Below are 16,166 nucleotides of genomic sequence, written 5' to 3' on the forward strand. Positions count from 1 at the left end.
ATCAGAAAATCCAAACAATACCATGTGGAAGCTTTTTCAAAAAATGTTTTACAACCCTCATATATTGCAAGAACATTCCCAGGAAGCAATCTTACCCGTGTTCCACTGCCATGCATAATATCCTCGGGAGTGTTATAAATCTCTGTTTCCATTTGCACCGTCTGCTTTTTCTCATGAGACACTTTCACTCGCAAAATACGAAAGTAAGATCCACCAAGATCCAGGGCAATGAAATCTCCTTTCTCTGTTTTGGATGAAACAGAACATCAACACCTAAGCATCAAGTCACTCTGGGTGCACAATGAATATTTGCCATCTATTACATAAAATAATGCATTGGGTACTGAAAGTTAAACTATCAGCATTCACCTTTTAACACTGCAAATATATCTGATCAACCCAAGAGATTAGCCTCATCCTATCTAATCAGACAAGCAAAGACCACAATCCTTTATTTGTTTGGAGACTGAGATTACCGATTAAAACAACCCATGGAATGAGATTAAAGAAAAACTCAGTGTGTGTAAACAGAGCACAAGCAAACACTGAAGTTCAGGTGCATGGATGCAGATGCAAATACACACACTCACACACTCCCTCTACTCTATTTTAAAAGGATGTTCAAACCCTCAAAACAGGCTCTGCATAAGCCTACAAGAGACTCAGAGTTGCCCTCAGAATAGCAAACTGATTTACTTCCTGGCCTAATTTCAATTCTTCATTGATTTCTGAATTTTCATTGAGCTTTAAAAGTGGCAAAAAGCAGGAAGGGTAATAAGCAAAATACAATGTTGGATCATTTATGACACTGGCTGGCTTACCATTCACTTTCAGTTTGAGACTCATTAAATACATCATTCTTACTTTATCACCACCAACGCATTATTGGCCACCTGGACACAATCAATTTCGCCCATACAAATGAGCCTTGAACATCATACCCATCCAACAATCTTGCAACACAGCTGTAACTTCCCACTAAAGCAGCCTTGTTTCTGTCTTCAGCACTAACATCACACCCACATAAAATCTCAAGCATGGATTTTCCCTTTTTAGGTGTTCTATTACTCTTTCCAAAGAAGGTTTTCTTCCAACAATGTTCTCATCTCAGCAAAAATGGCAACAAATTCCTTACTCTCACCTGCCTCTCTTTGGGCCTGTCCACTCGTGGGTAAGAAATCAATGAAGAATTGAAATTAGGCCAGGAGGTAAATCAGTTTGCTATTCTTAGGGCAACTCTGAGTCTCTTGCAAGCTGATGTTACAGCAGTGTTTTTGCCCAAAGTTATGCAAATCGTATCAGGTATACAAATTGACTCGCCTTGTTTGCCACCAAAAAAGGGAGACCCAAATCTGTCAGTTTGGGAAAACACATTTCTAAATAGCGGAGCAAACTACACAAGCATCCAAGAGGCAATACTTTCAGGGCTGCCAATGAAGAAGCATGAGATCTGGGAGCTGCATCCCAGAATCCCTTGCACCGCCATGGCTCTTTGATTATGCTCCATTGTGCATCATTACCAGCATCCACAATGCTCTGTTTGCAGCAAAGCTCTCCAAATTGTGTATTATAATTTTATTTATTTAGCAAGCAGCCCTGCACTACATTTTTCATTAAATATATATATAATCTCAGTGACTTAGGGCAACATAATATCCAGGACCAGCATCATTTTGAAGCTAATGTAATTTTTAAACCATTCTGTCGATAAAACCAATTAAATATCACTGTGCTGTACAAGTACTGGGCATTAAGCAAAATGTGCAAACAGACTTTTATCACTGTAGTCCATCACTAGTTTAGACTGAGCCCCATTAGCTTTTAAAAAAAAAAAAGGAAAAAGGAAAAACACACACTAGAACAGATGGCCTTTTCCCCCTAAAGTAATTGAACGATGGAATACACTTCAGACAAATGCAGCACTTCAGAAACGTCCACCCTGGGATATGTTGCAAATTAACACCCTGTCTGCACACTCACATCCAAGTCAACAAGACACTTAAAAACTGTAATTTGTATAATCAGTTTTACACTATTATGCAAACCTGCTTAATATTTGACTGAATACTTTATACCGCATATGTATGGAATGTTTTGGCAGCTAGGGGCATACAGGGATTCTCTGTTCTACGCTTTTCAGAAACTGAATTTAAGATTAACCACAGTTTAGGGTTTGGATAGCTAACTAAACTGTGTTTAGTCAAAGGCAGAAGCAGAAGCTTCTTACCTCCTCAGGGCAGCACCAAAGAAGGAAGGGCCTGTGTTATATCTGAATGCAGCCACTGTGTCTAGGTATTGAGCATAGACTGCAACTTGTTGTTTGATTTGGGTTTCAAACACACTGTCTTCTTCTTAAGTTTGTACAAGCAACACACCCTGACCCCAAGACAACAGGAGCCAAAGCTACTGGCCATAGGGAAATAGGCTGAAGTTTGTTTCTTTTTAAAAACCACTGTTTCTCTTTGGTACAAACATTGCTGAGAGTTTCTTTTAGTTTTACATACTTGGACCACTTTATGCATACATGTGTAGCTAATGGCTCTCATTGTGCTCGTAATAGTAACAAGAGATTGTTCTGCTTTTGTTTCAAAAAACTGTTAACGAAGTACAACAGCACATAATCCTTACCTGAGCCATCAGGAATAGACCTTACAAATGTAGGAAGCATCTTTACAGAGGCTGTTGGGTTAAAGTCCCTGGAAAGTCCATTCCGCATCTCTCTCCTGAAGCGTCCCATAATATCCAGCAGAGTTTCATCAGAGAGCCGCATGGCGTACAGATATTTATCGATCTGGAGGGGACATAAGAGAAAAGCACACAACATTCAGACCTTGCACCATTTTGTGTTAACTTACCTACATTCTTAATTTGTGTCATTTGATTTCCAGCTGGCTCCATCCCAAGTGCTTAGGGCAGGTAACAATATTTTAGCTGCAAAGTTCCCAATTACAAAATAATTAACCACCATCTTTCCCTGCCCCCAACCCTATCCCTGGCACCAAAAGCCAATTAAAAGGTCTTACACTGCTTCCAAAAGACCCCTAGGCTTCGGCCTCCGTGGAAGACAATTCTCAAGTCGAGAGGCAGCAACCAAAAAGTATTTGTGGTCCTGGTGGTGCATAAATGGCAAGGTTAAGAGGTGTTTCCAGCTGATCTTAAAGGTTATGATGAAACACATGGATGGAAGCCATTACTGAGATAGAATGACTCCAAGTCTCTTAGGGTTCGGTGAACCAGCACCTTGAATGGAGCCCAGAAAGCAATAGGCAGAAATTGTGCACAAAGAAATTATTTTATCATCAACGTTATCATCATCCTCTTGTCCTTCTCTATTTAAAAGCCCACTTAGCATTTGATTCAGTTATCGTTAAAAGGTAAACCTATCTAGTCAACACTTTCCAACACAACAGGTGAACTAAAATATAGCCATCTTCTGAAATTCATGCTTCTCTACATTTTGAAATCATGTTCTCCAGCCAAGTTACGTGTACAAAAATGCATACACATGGCTAAGGTTTGCATAAAATGCATGCATTTGTGAAAACAACATAGAAAAATGTATTAGATTAGGGAAAATATAACACAGGAAAAAATGCATAGGGAAAATACACTGTCCTCGGGGTTCTGCTGGCCCTCCAGAGTGGATCTGGGAGAGCCACAGGGAGCATGCAGGGGAGGGAGGAGAAAACCCCATTGTGCTAGCTAGGGTCTTTGTGCTGGCTTCTGCTAACGCAACAATGGATTGATTTCTGGTGGGTCACAGTTGGGGATATACCAATAGAGCAGGAGATTGTGACATTCTGTGTGGCTCAGCTGCTGAAGGCGATGAGAGACAGGGCTCTCCAAGTGGGTATTATTAAATGCTATTTGCTACCAGCAGCAGAGCTGCAAATGGAGAAGTCATGGGTTCCGTTTCAAGTTTTGGAAAAGAATGTTCTCCGACAGGCACAGGCTCTCCCGCCTGAAGCACAGACAGCTTGTTCAGATTGCTTTCTGCTATGCCCAGCCTCTTCACTACAGTGGTACCTCGGGTTACATACTATTCAGGTTACAGACGCTTCAGGTTACAGACTCCGCTAACCCAGAAAGAGTACCTCGGGTTAAGAACTTTGTTCAGGATGAGAACAGAAATTGTGCTCTGGCGGCGCGGCAGCAGCGGGAGGCCCCATTAGCTAAGCTGGTGCTTCAGATTAAGAACAGTTTCAGGTTAAGAACGGACCTCCGAAATGAATTAAGTACTTAACCCGCGGTACCACTGTATTCTGCTCTAGCAAAAGCTATCCATGGCCTTGATCCAAAGGAGCGCAGGTGGTCCTCAAATGGTGTGGCCAACACAGCACCCCCCAAAGCTTCATCCCAAACCACTCTGGGAACTGCCCTATATGTGTGTGGACAGACATGCTCACAACCACAAAACTACAAACATAGAACCCAAAATGCCCTATTGCCTAGTCCCCCCCGCCCCCCCACCTATCATTCACCCAATGGAGGAGGGAAGGGACTCCAAGAATAGCTCTGGAAATGGATCTTTCCTTTTTTTCCTTTTTTGACAAAGTAATAATAATAAATAAATAAAAATGTGCATTCCATTTGTATTGTATTGCACCATTCCATTCTAACTATCCAACCTCCCAAAATTTCAACACCTCTTGTGATGGTTTGACCCCTTTCTGTTTTAACAGGACAAATTCTACAAATACCTTCCATATCTCCTCAAAATCATATCTCCTGCATATTCCCCGTCTTACCTTAATAGCGCTTTGGAAATGGATCTAAATGCATAGGCAGGCTTATATGAGAGAAGCCGGTCCTTGATATATTTGAATCCTAAGTTATTTAGGGCTTTAAAAGATTAATGGCAGCCCCTTGAATTGTGCTCGGAAGTAGACAAGGAGCCAATGAAACCATTTAAAAAATGAGGATATGCATTCCATTTGCTTCCATTCGAGAAGCAAAGAGGAGAAGCATTCTCAATTTTAAAACCTGAAGAGTTGCTAGATGGACCAATGGTTTGATCTAGGATGTGGCAGCTTCCTATGGTCCTCAGAAAGGGAAACATTTTTTACATTTTACATTTTGCAGCATCTTTAGAAAGTGCAGAAACTGTTATGGCTGTTTAATCTGCTTTGCAAGCAACTTCTAGTCTCCCCATGTCATTAATTCAACTCCATGTCATTAATTCAACTTCTAGTCTCTCCATGTCAATAAACATTTTTGGATATGGAAAACCACTCTGCCTAAAGCATAACTTTCCACAACTGTCCCTTTTGATGTGATATGAGGTACAGCTTAATCTTCTGATATGATAAAACACAGCACAATCCTAATAAACCAAGGCTCATGGCCTCCTACTGCTTTCTGCAGTACACATGACCATCAGTCCCAGACTCTGTAGCTGTATATCAGGGGTCACCAACACAGTGCCCATGAGTGTCTACACACCCACAAGGCCTTTCCTGGCACCCACAGGGTCACCTCCACTTGTTGGAATTAAGACTTGAAAGAAGCATGCTATTGTGGTGTATATGTATTACCAACAACAGTTTCTCTGATATGCAAATGTGCCCATTGGCAACCCCTGCAAAGTTCATGTCCCCAATCCTCAACATTTGCCATCATGAAACAGTCCAACAAACTCGAAAGGATGTGGTTTGTTATTGCCTTGCATGCAACACACACATTATGATCTTACTGAATATTACATTCAGCAAGACTTGTAAAGCAAACAAATAGAAGTTGCCGGGGGGAGGGCAATATTCTACGAAAAGTGCAGCCATATTTTATTACCAAAGGCCTGACATGGTCACAATGACATCCTTCCAACTTGATAAAAGATAATCTTTCTTTCCTCCTTCTAACCACCTACTCCTAGTGCTATAAAACTTTATAGAAGAAAATTGGAAAGCTACTCAAGCACAGATTAGAACAGTTTTCAGGCAAATTACTGATCATTACAAGAAACCATTCCGTACATTAGCACTCTAAGGACTTTTACAATGCACTGATTGCAGTGTTCTAATATCACATAAAAGCAGGTAACCTCCTAAGGATAATATATAGCAGCTGGAATCCAAATGTGCACCTCAATCATATCCACGGGTCTAGCCAAGGCTTGTGCCACAATACTGAAATCAAATCAAATATCAGGCATGTCCTGCAAAAGACATACAAGGTCTATTTGCAATCTGACATAAAGAGAGAAATATCCTTGCTACTGTTTCAGACTCACCCAGGCATTAGGAGATTGGGATCTGGGCTTTTAGAATGGGACACAGAAGACAGGTTGTTGCCCTAGCTCTCTCCAGCACAAACACACACAAAAACTGCACAGGCTTTTCATCTTTGCTCTAGTTTCTAGTCATTAAGGCCCAAGCACATTCACACATGGATGTAAGGCAAATGCAAAGGACCCCTGGACAATTAAATCCAGTCAAAGGCAACTATGGGGTGCAACGCTCATCTCGCTTCAGGTCAAGGGAGCTGGTGTTTGTCCACAGACAGCTTTCCGGGTCATGTGGAAAGCATGATTAAACCGCTACTGGCACACAGAGGACCGTGACGAGTGCCAGAGTGCATGGAAACGCCATTTACCTTCCCACTACAGCGGTACCTATTTGTCTACTTGCACTGGTGTGCTTTCGAACTGCTAAGTTGGCAGGAGCAACACATGGATGTACACAAGCTACAGCAAAACTTGGGCTCGTGTGCTCCTTCCACACCCTGCATGACTAGGAAAACAACTCCAGAAGGTTTTATGTCCACTTTCACTAACTGAACCAGAAGTCATAATTTAGCACTGACTCTACTTAGTTGAAACAAGCCAGCATCATAACCCATGGTTTGGAGTTGGCTTATTTTGAAGGTGGCTATTGCTAGCATGAACCATAACCCCCAGTTCAGACTGACTGAGAAGCCGCAGTTAACTAAAAGTTTTGAGGATAAAATTACAGAAGCTAACTCTCTATTTTCCTTCCTTATTTTGACAAAACAACATCCCTGGGCTTGCCCCTAGACTCAGATACCACAGGCCAGATAAAGCAATACTTTGGCAGCTTCCATGTGTGAGGATTGCTGACAGCTTGAAGGGTATAATGTTACCAACTGTGTCTCTGTCATGTGATGCTAAGCAGCCTGAATGCAAGGAGAAATCTAACACTAGGCTAGTTGCATCTGGGTGGATACAGCAGAGCAAGCATAAGCAGCCAACTACAACTTTTGGCACCATAAATTCACATGCAATCAAGCTTTTTCAGTTCCCAAAAAGGGACAAGTCCCCCAATTTGAAAAGGTTCACCCACAAGGCAGAAATTGCACAAAAGCACTAGGGGAAAGGAGACGTAGTGCTGGAATTCTGCGCTTGCAATCTCAAGCATATGTCTCCTAGAGCAGTGTTCCCCAACCTTGGGCCTCCAGCTGTTTTTGGACTACAATTCCCATCATCCTTGACCACTGGTCTTGCTAGCGAGGGATGATGGGAGTTGTAGTCCAAAAACAGCTGGAGGCCCAAGGTTGGGGAACACTGTCCTAAAGTCCACTGAGCACCTTGAAATTTACTTCTGAGTAAACACACATATAGCTGCTCTACACAGCAACCACCCTGAATGGACTAGGCTGCCTAAGGATGAACTGAGAAGTTCTCCAGTTTTAAGAACTCAAATTCACCAAGCAGTTCCAGGCAAGCTACCATCTTCCTACTTTGGCCCCCACCTGCAATAAGGACAACAACACTGGCCTACCTCACGGGGCTGTTGTTAAAATCTATGAGATAATGCAAAGCACTCAGAAGTGCTGTGTATTCTTGAAGTTCCAAATGAACAGGATGCTGCTCTGTATCGAGGTGTTTTTAAACCAAAGCTCAGACTCAGCTTCCTTGCTCAAGTCCTCTAGACTAGAGCCATTTTGTCCTGTGTCATCTCATTTCTGCTTGGTTTGGGATGCCTATACAGTAATCACCTCTAGGAGCTATGGGAAATGGGTGAGCTCAGCAGGGGATGAATTAGATGGCCTTCCCATGCTGTGATTCTATTATTATCTACAGCCATTTCTGAAACACGCCCTGCAACACTCTTCCCTAGCATTCCCCTGACAAATAATCCAAAAATGATAAACTTTGCCTTTGACAAATTCAAATAATTTAGAAATCAAACAGGCTTTAAAAATGTAGTTTAACAAGCATTGAAGGATACACCATCCTTGAGCTTGTAACATCCTCCTTGTGTGATGTTAGGTCAAATTTCTAAATATAAGAACAAGTTTGTAGAAGAAGCAGCCATTTTGCATGGACACCCACCTTTCCCAAAGTCTGAGACAGTGCATCAACAAAACGAAAATAAAGATATTACACAGACAGATGGTGTGGGAAGAGCTTAATGCCTTAAATACCTACGAGCCAGCTTCACCCCTGAACTACAACACTTCATCCAATCCCTACTCAGGCATGAAACTCCTTGTGCGGCCTTGAGAGAGTCGCAGTCTCTCAGCCTAACCTACCTCACAGAGTTGTTCTGAGGATAAAAGGAAGACAGGGTGGGGGGTGGGAAACTATGTATCCCACTTTCAGTTCTTTAGAGGAAAGGTGGAATATAAATGCAATAATTTAATAATCTCACAGATCAACATGTGGAGGGCTAATATCACCAGACCTGCTCTCCACGGCAGCAACCAATGCACTAGGAGTGGCTCATGTCGGCCACAATCATACTGTTTCCCACAGCAGAGCTGGTAACGCCAAAGTTGCAAGTTCAACCCCCGTACGGGACAGCTGCATATTCCTGCATCACAGGGGGCTGGACTAGATGATCCTCAGGGTCCCTTCCATAGAGTTGTACTCTATGATTCTATGACGTTGGCACACATGCTCCTTGTGGGCTGGCCGGGACCACTGGCCTATCAAAACTTAAAACTTTCAGCAGGCAAGCTAACACAAACGTTTCTCTTTCTGGAGAAATCTAAAAGGTTTTACACAAAAAGGTGCCTTATAAATGGGTTGCGTCTTTCAGTTTCTTAGTTAAATATGTCCTTATCGTGCTCGGTTGGTACAGCAAGAGACTCTTAATCTCAGGGTTGTAGGTTCGAGTCCCACGCTGGGCAAAATATTCCTGCATTGCAGGGCGTTATTATTATTATTATTATTATTATTATTTATACCCCACCCATCTGACTGAGTTTCCCAAGCCACTCTGGGCGGCTCCCAATCGAGTGTTAAAAACAATACAGAATTAAATATTAAAAACTCCCCTAAACAGGGCTGCCTTCAGATGTCTTTTAAAAATAGGATAGCTGCTTATTTCCTTGACATCTGATGGGAGGGCGTTCCACAGGGCCGACGCCACTACCGAGAAGGCCCTCTGTCTGATTCCCTGTAACCTCACTTCTCGCTATGAGGGAACCGCCAGAAGGCCCTCGGCGCTGGATCTGTGTCCGGGCTAAACGATGGGGGTGGAGAATAGATGAGTCTTCGTGGTGCCTTCCAACTCTGCAATTCTAAGATTCTATGATACTATACGGAGTTTATGGGTGCCAGACTCCCATGTGTTACGAGTTTCTGGAGAAGGCCACCTTGGCTACAACTGAGCTACATCATGCTGGATCTCTTTAATGTACCAGTGGAATGTTGTGAGACCACACCCCCGTGCCTAGAATAATACCATACGAGATATTCACAAGGTGAGTGATCACATCATATCACATACCAAGATGCAAAACATGCCTTGCAGGCTTTTATTTTACCCAAGGGAATCACAAAGCCATTCTAGATGTAGCACCTTGAAATCTGTGCCAGTTAGGTGAACATACTGCTACAAGAATTGAGGAATAAAGCCAGACATTAACAATATGTATTGGTCTTTACATAATTTCCATTATTTCCCAGCAGCACTCATTTGGCCCACACATGTCAATCGTTTTATTTTAGTTCCCTTCTCTAAATCTTGTAAGAATTCCTAAACCTTAAGTATCTAAGCGGTGTACAAAAAAACGTAAGCAACAACAGACAACTTAAAACAAAATATTACAAAAAGACAGGCTACATATAAAAATGATACATCCATACAAAGTTACTGAGAGAAAGAAAGAAAAGTTTTCAGGCTAATCAAAAACAAAAATGTATGGTTTTAAAGAGGCAGGTAACATTTTTTTTTTCAAGTTAGCATTTACCTATTGGCAGTGTTGGGAAAATTCCAAACCCCCAAAACTAAGCCATAGCTAACAGTTCTTGTGCCTTACTCAAACCCAAACTTTTTCCTATAATATTTTTCCTATATACTGTTTCCTATAATCATTTGAAGTGGGCAGTGCCCCAATCCCATCTTGCCTGGCACTCTGCATGGCTATGAGTCCATACTGGCACACCCTAGTTGCGCTACTGACCCCAAGTGGCTTATCTAAGAAGCCAGGAGTCATTTGTTTGCTGAACACACCAGAGTACATATTTTCTGTAAGGCGGATGAATGTAAATGCCTATCCGTAAGATTCTGAATACAAGGAGAAACATATAAGGATGGCGTGAACAGCAACTCTCACCAAGACTGCTGGAGCATTAAAGGCAGTGCTTCAGCATCACCATCTAAGATAAGCAAGAGGCCTCCAGGACTATCCTTTCTCCACTAAATTGGCTTCCTTCCTTCTCTCTCTCTTTATACACACCACACCCAAAGCAATGAGTGAGCCACTTCCTTCAGGTATGCAAGTCCACACTATTGGGGAATATGTGTATTACAATCAAGAGATTAGAGCTAATAACATGGCCCTTCCCCATCTGCTAGTATTCTCCTTTCCAGTACAGGGTGGCAAAAGATCACTGGGATCTAACGCATGCACATCCTTCCGAGAAAACCCCAATAGCCTTTTCTACACAATAAGCTTGATACTAGTAGATATGTTCGTTTTTGCACAAAATAAAATCCAGAATAACTCAGTGAAACAAAGATTTGTTCGCATACTACTTCCTATTTTGAATGGTTAGTTTTTTAGCCCCTTTGGGCTGTTTTGCAAAATGTTAGTTTTTAACAGGTTGTAAGTGATTGCAGATGCAAAAATGAAATGATGATGCAAAAGAGAAGAGGAATAGAGACCATGAAGCGGATTCATACAGACCATAGTAGCTCCACAGTCTGGCTATAATATGCCTTAGCTATTATTATTATTTTACTGCTATTGCAAAAAATGACCAGCACATTTTCAAGTGTGCCTTCAGTACTATAAGCTTGATGATGATATTCGCATTTTTAAAACCTCATCAATCTAAACAGGCCAAATATCAGTTTCCCAGAAAAATTCCACATGCTGCAAAAGTGATAAAATACCAACACATGGAAAGGTGATGGTAAGTAATGAAGCTTGTTTTGAGTTCACAGTTTTGCTTAACATGCAAGCAACAATAGAGTCATCATGACAGGCCTCCATAGGAAAACACCAATGATAGGGTAGAAAACTACATTTCTGAAGCAAAGTAGAAAATGTCTATGATGATTTCTTTCTTGTAATTTTATATTGGATTATTTATTATTTCCTCTCCATGATAATCAGATTCCTCTCTTATCAGCAACACATTTCTGAAACACAGAAACACTAACATCTGCCTAATAAAATATTATTTCTGCAAAACATGCTCATTAGCTCAACTTACAGGACTGGGCAAGTTAACAGGTTAAAATATTGGCCCAGTGCCCAGGTAGAGGCCTACTATACATCTCTCCTGAAAAGGAGATATTTTCCCCATATTTCTGGGATGGTGTCCTTAAGAGACCTCCTGGGCAAGATGGGACCAAAGTGAATATAATAAATCCAGCTCAGCAAAATGCCCAATTTTACTTTTTTACCTATCAAACCATTTACATCTTTGTAATCTAATTAACAAGCTTAGCCTTATCAGTCCCTTTTGCTGGATCCTGCTATCTCCTTCCGATTGCTACCAATCCCAGAAGAGCAACCTACAGGTAAATCCAGCACCTGTCTTGGTAACAAATTCCAGAGGGAAGATTCAAGACGCAGATTATGCTCTAGTCTAGTCCACAAAAAACCAGTGCCACAAAAGAAACCTGTTAGTCATTCAGGTAACCCAAGGCTCTCTTTTGTGTCTAGAGGCTTATCATTGCGAGTTACAAAGAATGCACCTGTTTTTACCCGGCCCTAAACACGCATCTGTATACACGATTTCAGTAGGCCCTGAATGCTCACATTCATAAAAGACCTAGTCCACAATTCCCACAGTCACTTAGCGGATGACCAGCCGTTTATAGTAATAAACACATGATAGACGGATCCAACTCAGACGGGGGTGGGGAGAGAGAAGGGGAGTAAACCATGATTGTTGCGTTACTCATCGCTGCTCTGACATCTACATCCTGCTTCAAGGACACTGCAGCCCGTTTGGAAACCTTGCAATGGGCCGGATCTTTCAAGCTTTTTTTAAAAAAAACCACACACCCCAAAAACCCTATACGATCAAGGCAGAGGTTAAAAGATAAAATAAATGATGCCGGTTTAATATTCTGGATGCTAAGAAATGCATGTACATACGTGTGTATATAAACACAAATTATGCACCCCATAGGTTTTTTAATAAATGAATAAAAATCCCTCCCACCCTCATCAAGACTGAAGAACTTGAACCTGCAGGTTTTTAAGGACGTTCGCTTTGTACCTTACCTTTTTGACCTGATCATCCTTTAATTCTGTGAAGTAATAGGCCAGAAGCTGAGCAGCTATCATTCTGTCTGGTTAAATAAGAGCTTTTTCCCAGGGTGGTTTTGCTAACCAGCACAATTGGGGCGGGGGAGGGCAGCTGAAATTTGCAAGGATGCAAAGCGATCCGTTTCTCTCCTCCCCTTTCTTCTTACAAGCGAAAGATTCTAGAGGTCCTTGGTTCAGCCTCACAGGGTAAAATATATAAATATAAAATGCAACGCTCTTTTTCCCTCCTCCTTTCCCTCCACGCGATAGCGACCGACTATAAACCTGCCCACTTCCTGCCTTGCGATTGGCTGTTCAAGGAGCGGTCGCGAAAGAAGCGTTTTCCACACCCTCCTCCTCCCGCCGCCGCCGGTTTGATGGACAACCTCCGCTGCCTTCTATGTGCAGGAAGGGGAGGATGCATGGCCATGGTCACCCCGGACGGGCATGCATCCGTGCACGTTCCTCACGTCCCTACACATCCTCAAGACGCATTTTAATGGCCTATACCCGCTCTCAACACCTTCCGGGAGAAAGAGATCCAGACCACCGCCAAGCTCGGGTCAACTCCCTACAGATGGGCAATGCCTTTTCATTGCTTTCCTAAGGCAGAACATCTCTGCACCGAAAGGCGCACCTCCTTGAGCACGCAAGGGCGGAACTGTGAAAGCACGCAGCGAACAGGCTTTAAATAAATTATACAAAAAAAGACAGCGGAACTGCTGTGTCACTGCAAAAGAAACGCATGCATTTTGAAAGCAGCGCGCAATATTTGACCCAAGCGCTTGCTAAGGCTCTGGCTGGTGCAATTTGCCTTCTGCAATTATTAGCGAAAGGAAAACAGGCAGCGGAACGGAGGAGACAGACACGCGCACGCTACTTCTAGACACTCGACCGTCTGCTGAGCAATGTGGGCGTTGCCCAAGTCGCTGTCATGTGACCTGCTGACGAGAAGGCCGATGATGCCGCATCCTCTCGGCTTTTTCTTTCTCGACTCTCCCCCACCCTTCGGAATAGTATTTGCAACAAGGGCTGTTCGACCTGATTGTTTGGAAGCTGGTAAATCAAAGAGCGTTATGTGTCCTGACCTTGCTGTATTAGGGAAGCATAATGTGTCTGAGATATAATAAGCACCTTTAAAACAAACTAAAAGAAGACATTTTACGGTAATATATTACCGTAAGCGTAAGATTAACCCTACCAGCAGATTTTACAGCGGTACCCAAAGGTTTAGAACTATATGCATTTTTTTAAGTCACGTATAGGATCCGGCTGTAAGAGTGGGATACGTAATTGGGAGCCGTACATTTCTATATACTCTCGTTATAAAATCCTGACTCCAAATCTGTAATATCATGGAAGCAAGTCCCAAGAGGAATATGCCAGTTTTTCCAAGGAGCAGCAGGTCTTGGCAGGTTTGTAGGACATTTTTACTAGTTAATGCTAAATAGTTGCCTGGCCACATTCCTTTGCTGTCCCTCATATATCAAGGGCACGTTAGCTGCCAGTTCCTCCATAGCTTCAGCATCAGAGAACAGGGTAGTTGTCATATTTGTCGTGTAAAGCAAGGCATAAAGCCTAGAAACTGTATAGTTTACCTCTCACAGAGCTACCATCTCCAGTGCTCTCAACAAACTACAGTTCCCAGGAGGATTTGGGGGAAATCATGTGCTTTAAATGTGCATTGGATGTGCTTTAAACATGGGTTTGTGGTTCTGCCGGACAAAGCTCAAGCAATGGAATGTTACTCCATCCCAAAATAGAAAAACATCATTCGACCTCAAAGACTTGATATCAGAGGGCATGCTAGACTAAAAGGCTTTTCCTGGACCTCTGGTTTTATGTGTGTACAAGCCAGGATTCTTCTCCTTCCCTCCATTCATTCTTTGTTTCATGTGATCCCTCATCTGAAGTTTGACAGGTACACCCCAGACACAGGATTATGATTATAGGAAGGGCTCATGGCATCAGAAATCTTCTGACTCAACGATAATATGACATGGAAAGATGGAGGGGAAAATCAACTCAGGACCATAGTATTGGAGGATGGAGAGATCAATCCTTCCCCCTGCACTATTTTCCGGATACAGTAGAACCTCAGTTTTCGAACGTAATCTATTCCAGAAGACCGTTCAACTTCCGAAGCATTTGAAAACTGAGGATCAGTGGGCTGGCTGCAAAGTCATTGGGGGGAAAAGAAAAACACGTCTCAGAAGCCGTTCAACATCCGAGGTGCATTCAAAAATGGAAGCAATTACTTCCAGGTTTTCAGCGTTTCGGTTCCAAATTGTTCAGCTTCTGAGGTTCCACTGTAATTTAAAATTCCACCTCCCAAGCTGTTTTTTGCCGTGTGGAAAGAAACATACAGGTCCATTTGACATATTACTGGTTACTTTTTAACTAATATTACGAGGGACTTTAATTGGGAAGAGCCCATTTCACCAGGTACATGAAATAAATAGAGAAGATGGCCATTTTAATGTTGATTATATTTTCAGATACTGTATATAACTGCAGTGGGAGCTAGGAGAGTGGGTTATATTAGTGCAGGGTTTGTTTGTTTTTTAAATGTCTTTCTTGCTCTGTCCTGATTCATTTCCCAAATGATAAAAGGAGCCAGGCTACACTTGGCCTGGCCAAACTCATGAAATTAACAGGATTTCCTGAGCAGATAAACAAGGGGCTGGGAAAAATGCATGCCTGTATCTGCAGCTGCAGTTTTCAGTGCAGCTGAGATAAGTGTACGCTGTGTGGAAGTGAGGACACCACAAAGCAATTAAGTATTTTTGAGAATTTGCCTTGAACAGTTCTAAAAGGGGCTACAGAATTTTGTGTTGGGGAAAATATGTTCTTGCTCTTTCATTTGCCCTCTAATACTGCAAATAAAACATTTTTTTCTCCATAAAATAGAGGACATCAGGTCCTTCATCTGGGCAACAACACAATGTTCTTTCCTTGACTTGTGCAGGGAGAGGAGTGCAAGGCAAGAATTGAAAGAATTCCCAGCTCATACTTTGCAGTCCTGTGCCAAACAAAGCTCTTTGATGCTTCATCAGTGTTCACATCGAAATTTCCACTAATGTGCTCACCTTGAATTGCTCCTCTTTGCCTGCAGGCCTTAACCTGCATCCTGAGTATAGTGTGCAGAAACCAATGCACACACACATACAATTTATGATCAACATAGCTTTGCCTTAGCACTGTTCTTCAGGTATATCTGCCAAAAAGGTTATCTGGTCAATCTATAATAAATTCTGAAAATCTATAGGTGGTATGCAGAAAGTTTTGTACTCTCTTCTCATCCAAATTCACTGGAAATTTAAGAATTCCCCCTTTCTATCTGTAGCTCTTTATGTGGCTCTTTTAGATCCCAGTCTTGATTGGGAAGGCCGGGACATACAGTACATTTTGAGTACAAACTACATGTGACATCAAAGATCCATGATCAGATCAAACTCAACTGTTGTTGTTGTTGATTAAAAGTAGCTGCAGAG

General features: G+C 42.2%; 1 protein-coding gene across 3 annotated transcripts in view; it reads right to left on the reverse strand.

Annotated features, from left to right (window-relative positions):
- The window catches only part of LOC114597201 (hexokinase-1), a 49,467-nt gene that overhangs the window by 23,636 nt on the left and 9,665 nt on the right, over positions 1–16,166 (reverse strand). The window contains exons 1-3 of one of the 3 annotated variants that reach the window (XM_028729458.2): positions 12,649–13,260; positions 2,629–2,791; positions 96–244 (exon numbers count right to left, since the gene is read on the reverse strand). In XM_028729458.2, coding sequence (XP_028585291.1) covers positions 96–244; positions 2,629–2,791; positions 12,649–12,711 — 375 coding nt within the window. In that variant the 5' untranslated portion in view covers positions 12,712–13,260. Of the gene's footprint in view, positions 1–95; positions 245–2,628; positions 2,792–3,023; positions 3,101–12,648; positions 13,261–16,166 lie in introns of those variants that run through there. The other 2 variants (XM_028729460.2, XM_028729459.2) reach the window with 2 other exon arrangements.

The sequence above is a fragment of the Podarcis muralis genome, chromosome 6, assembly GCF_964188315.1.
Source record: "Podarcis muralis chromosome 6, rPodMur119.hap1.1, whole genome shotgun sequence".
Classification (NCBI taxonomy): Eukaryota; Metazoa; Chordata; class Lepidosauria; order Squamata; family Lacertidae; genus Podarcis; species Podarcis muralis.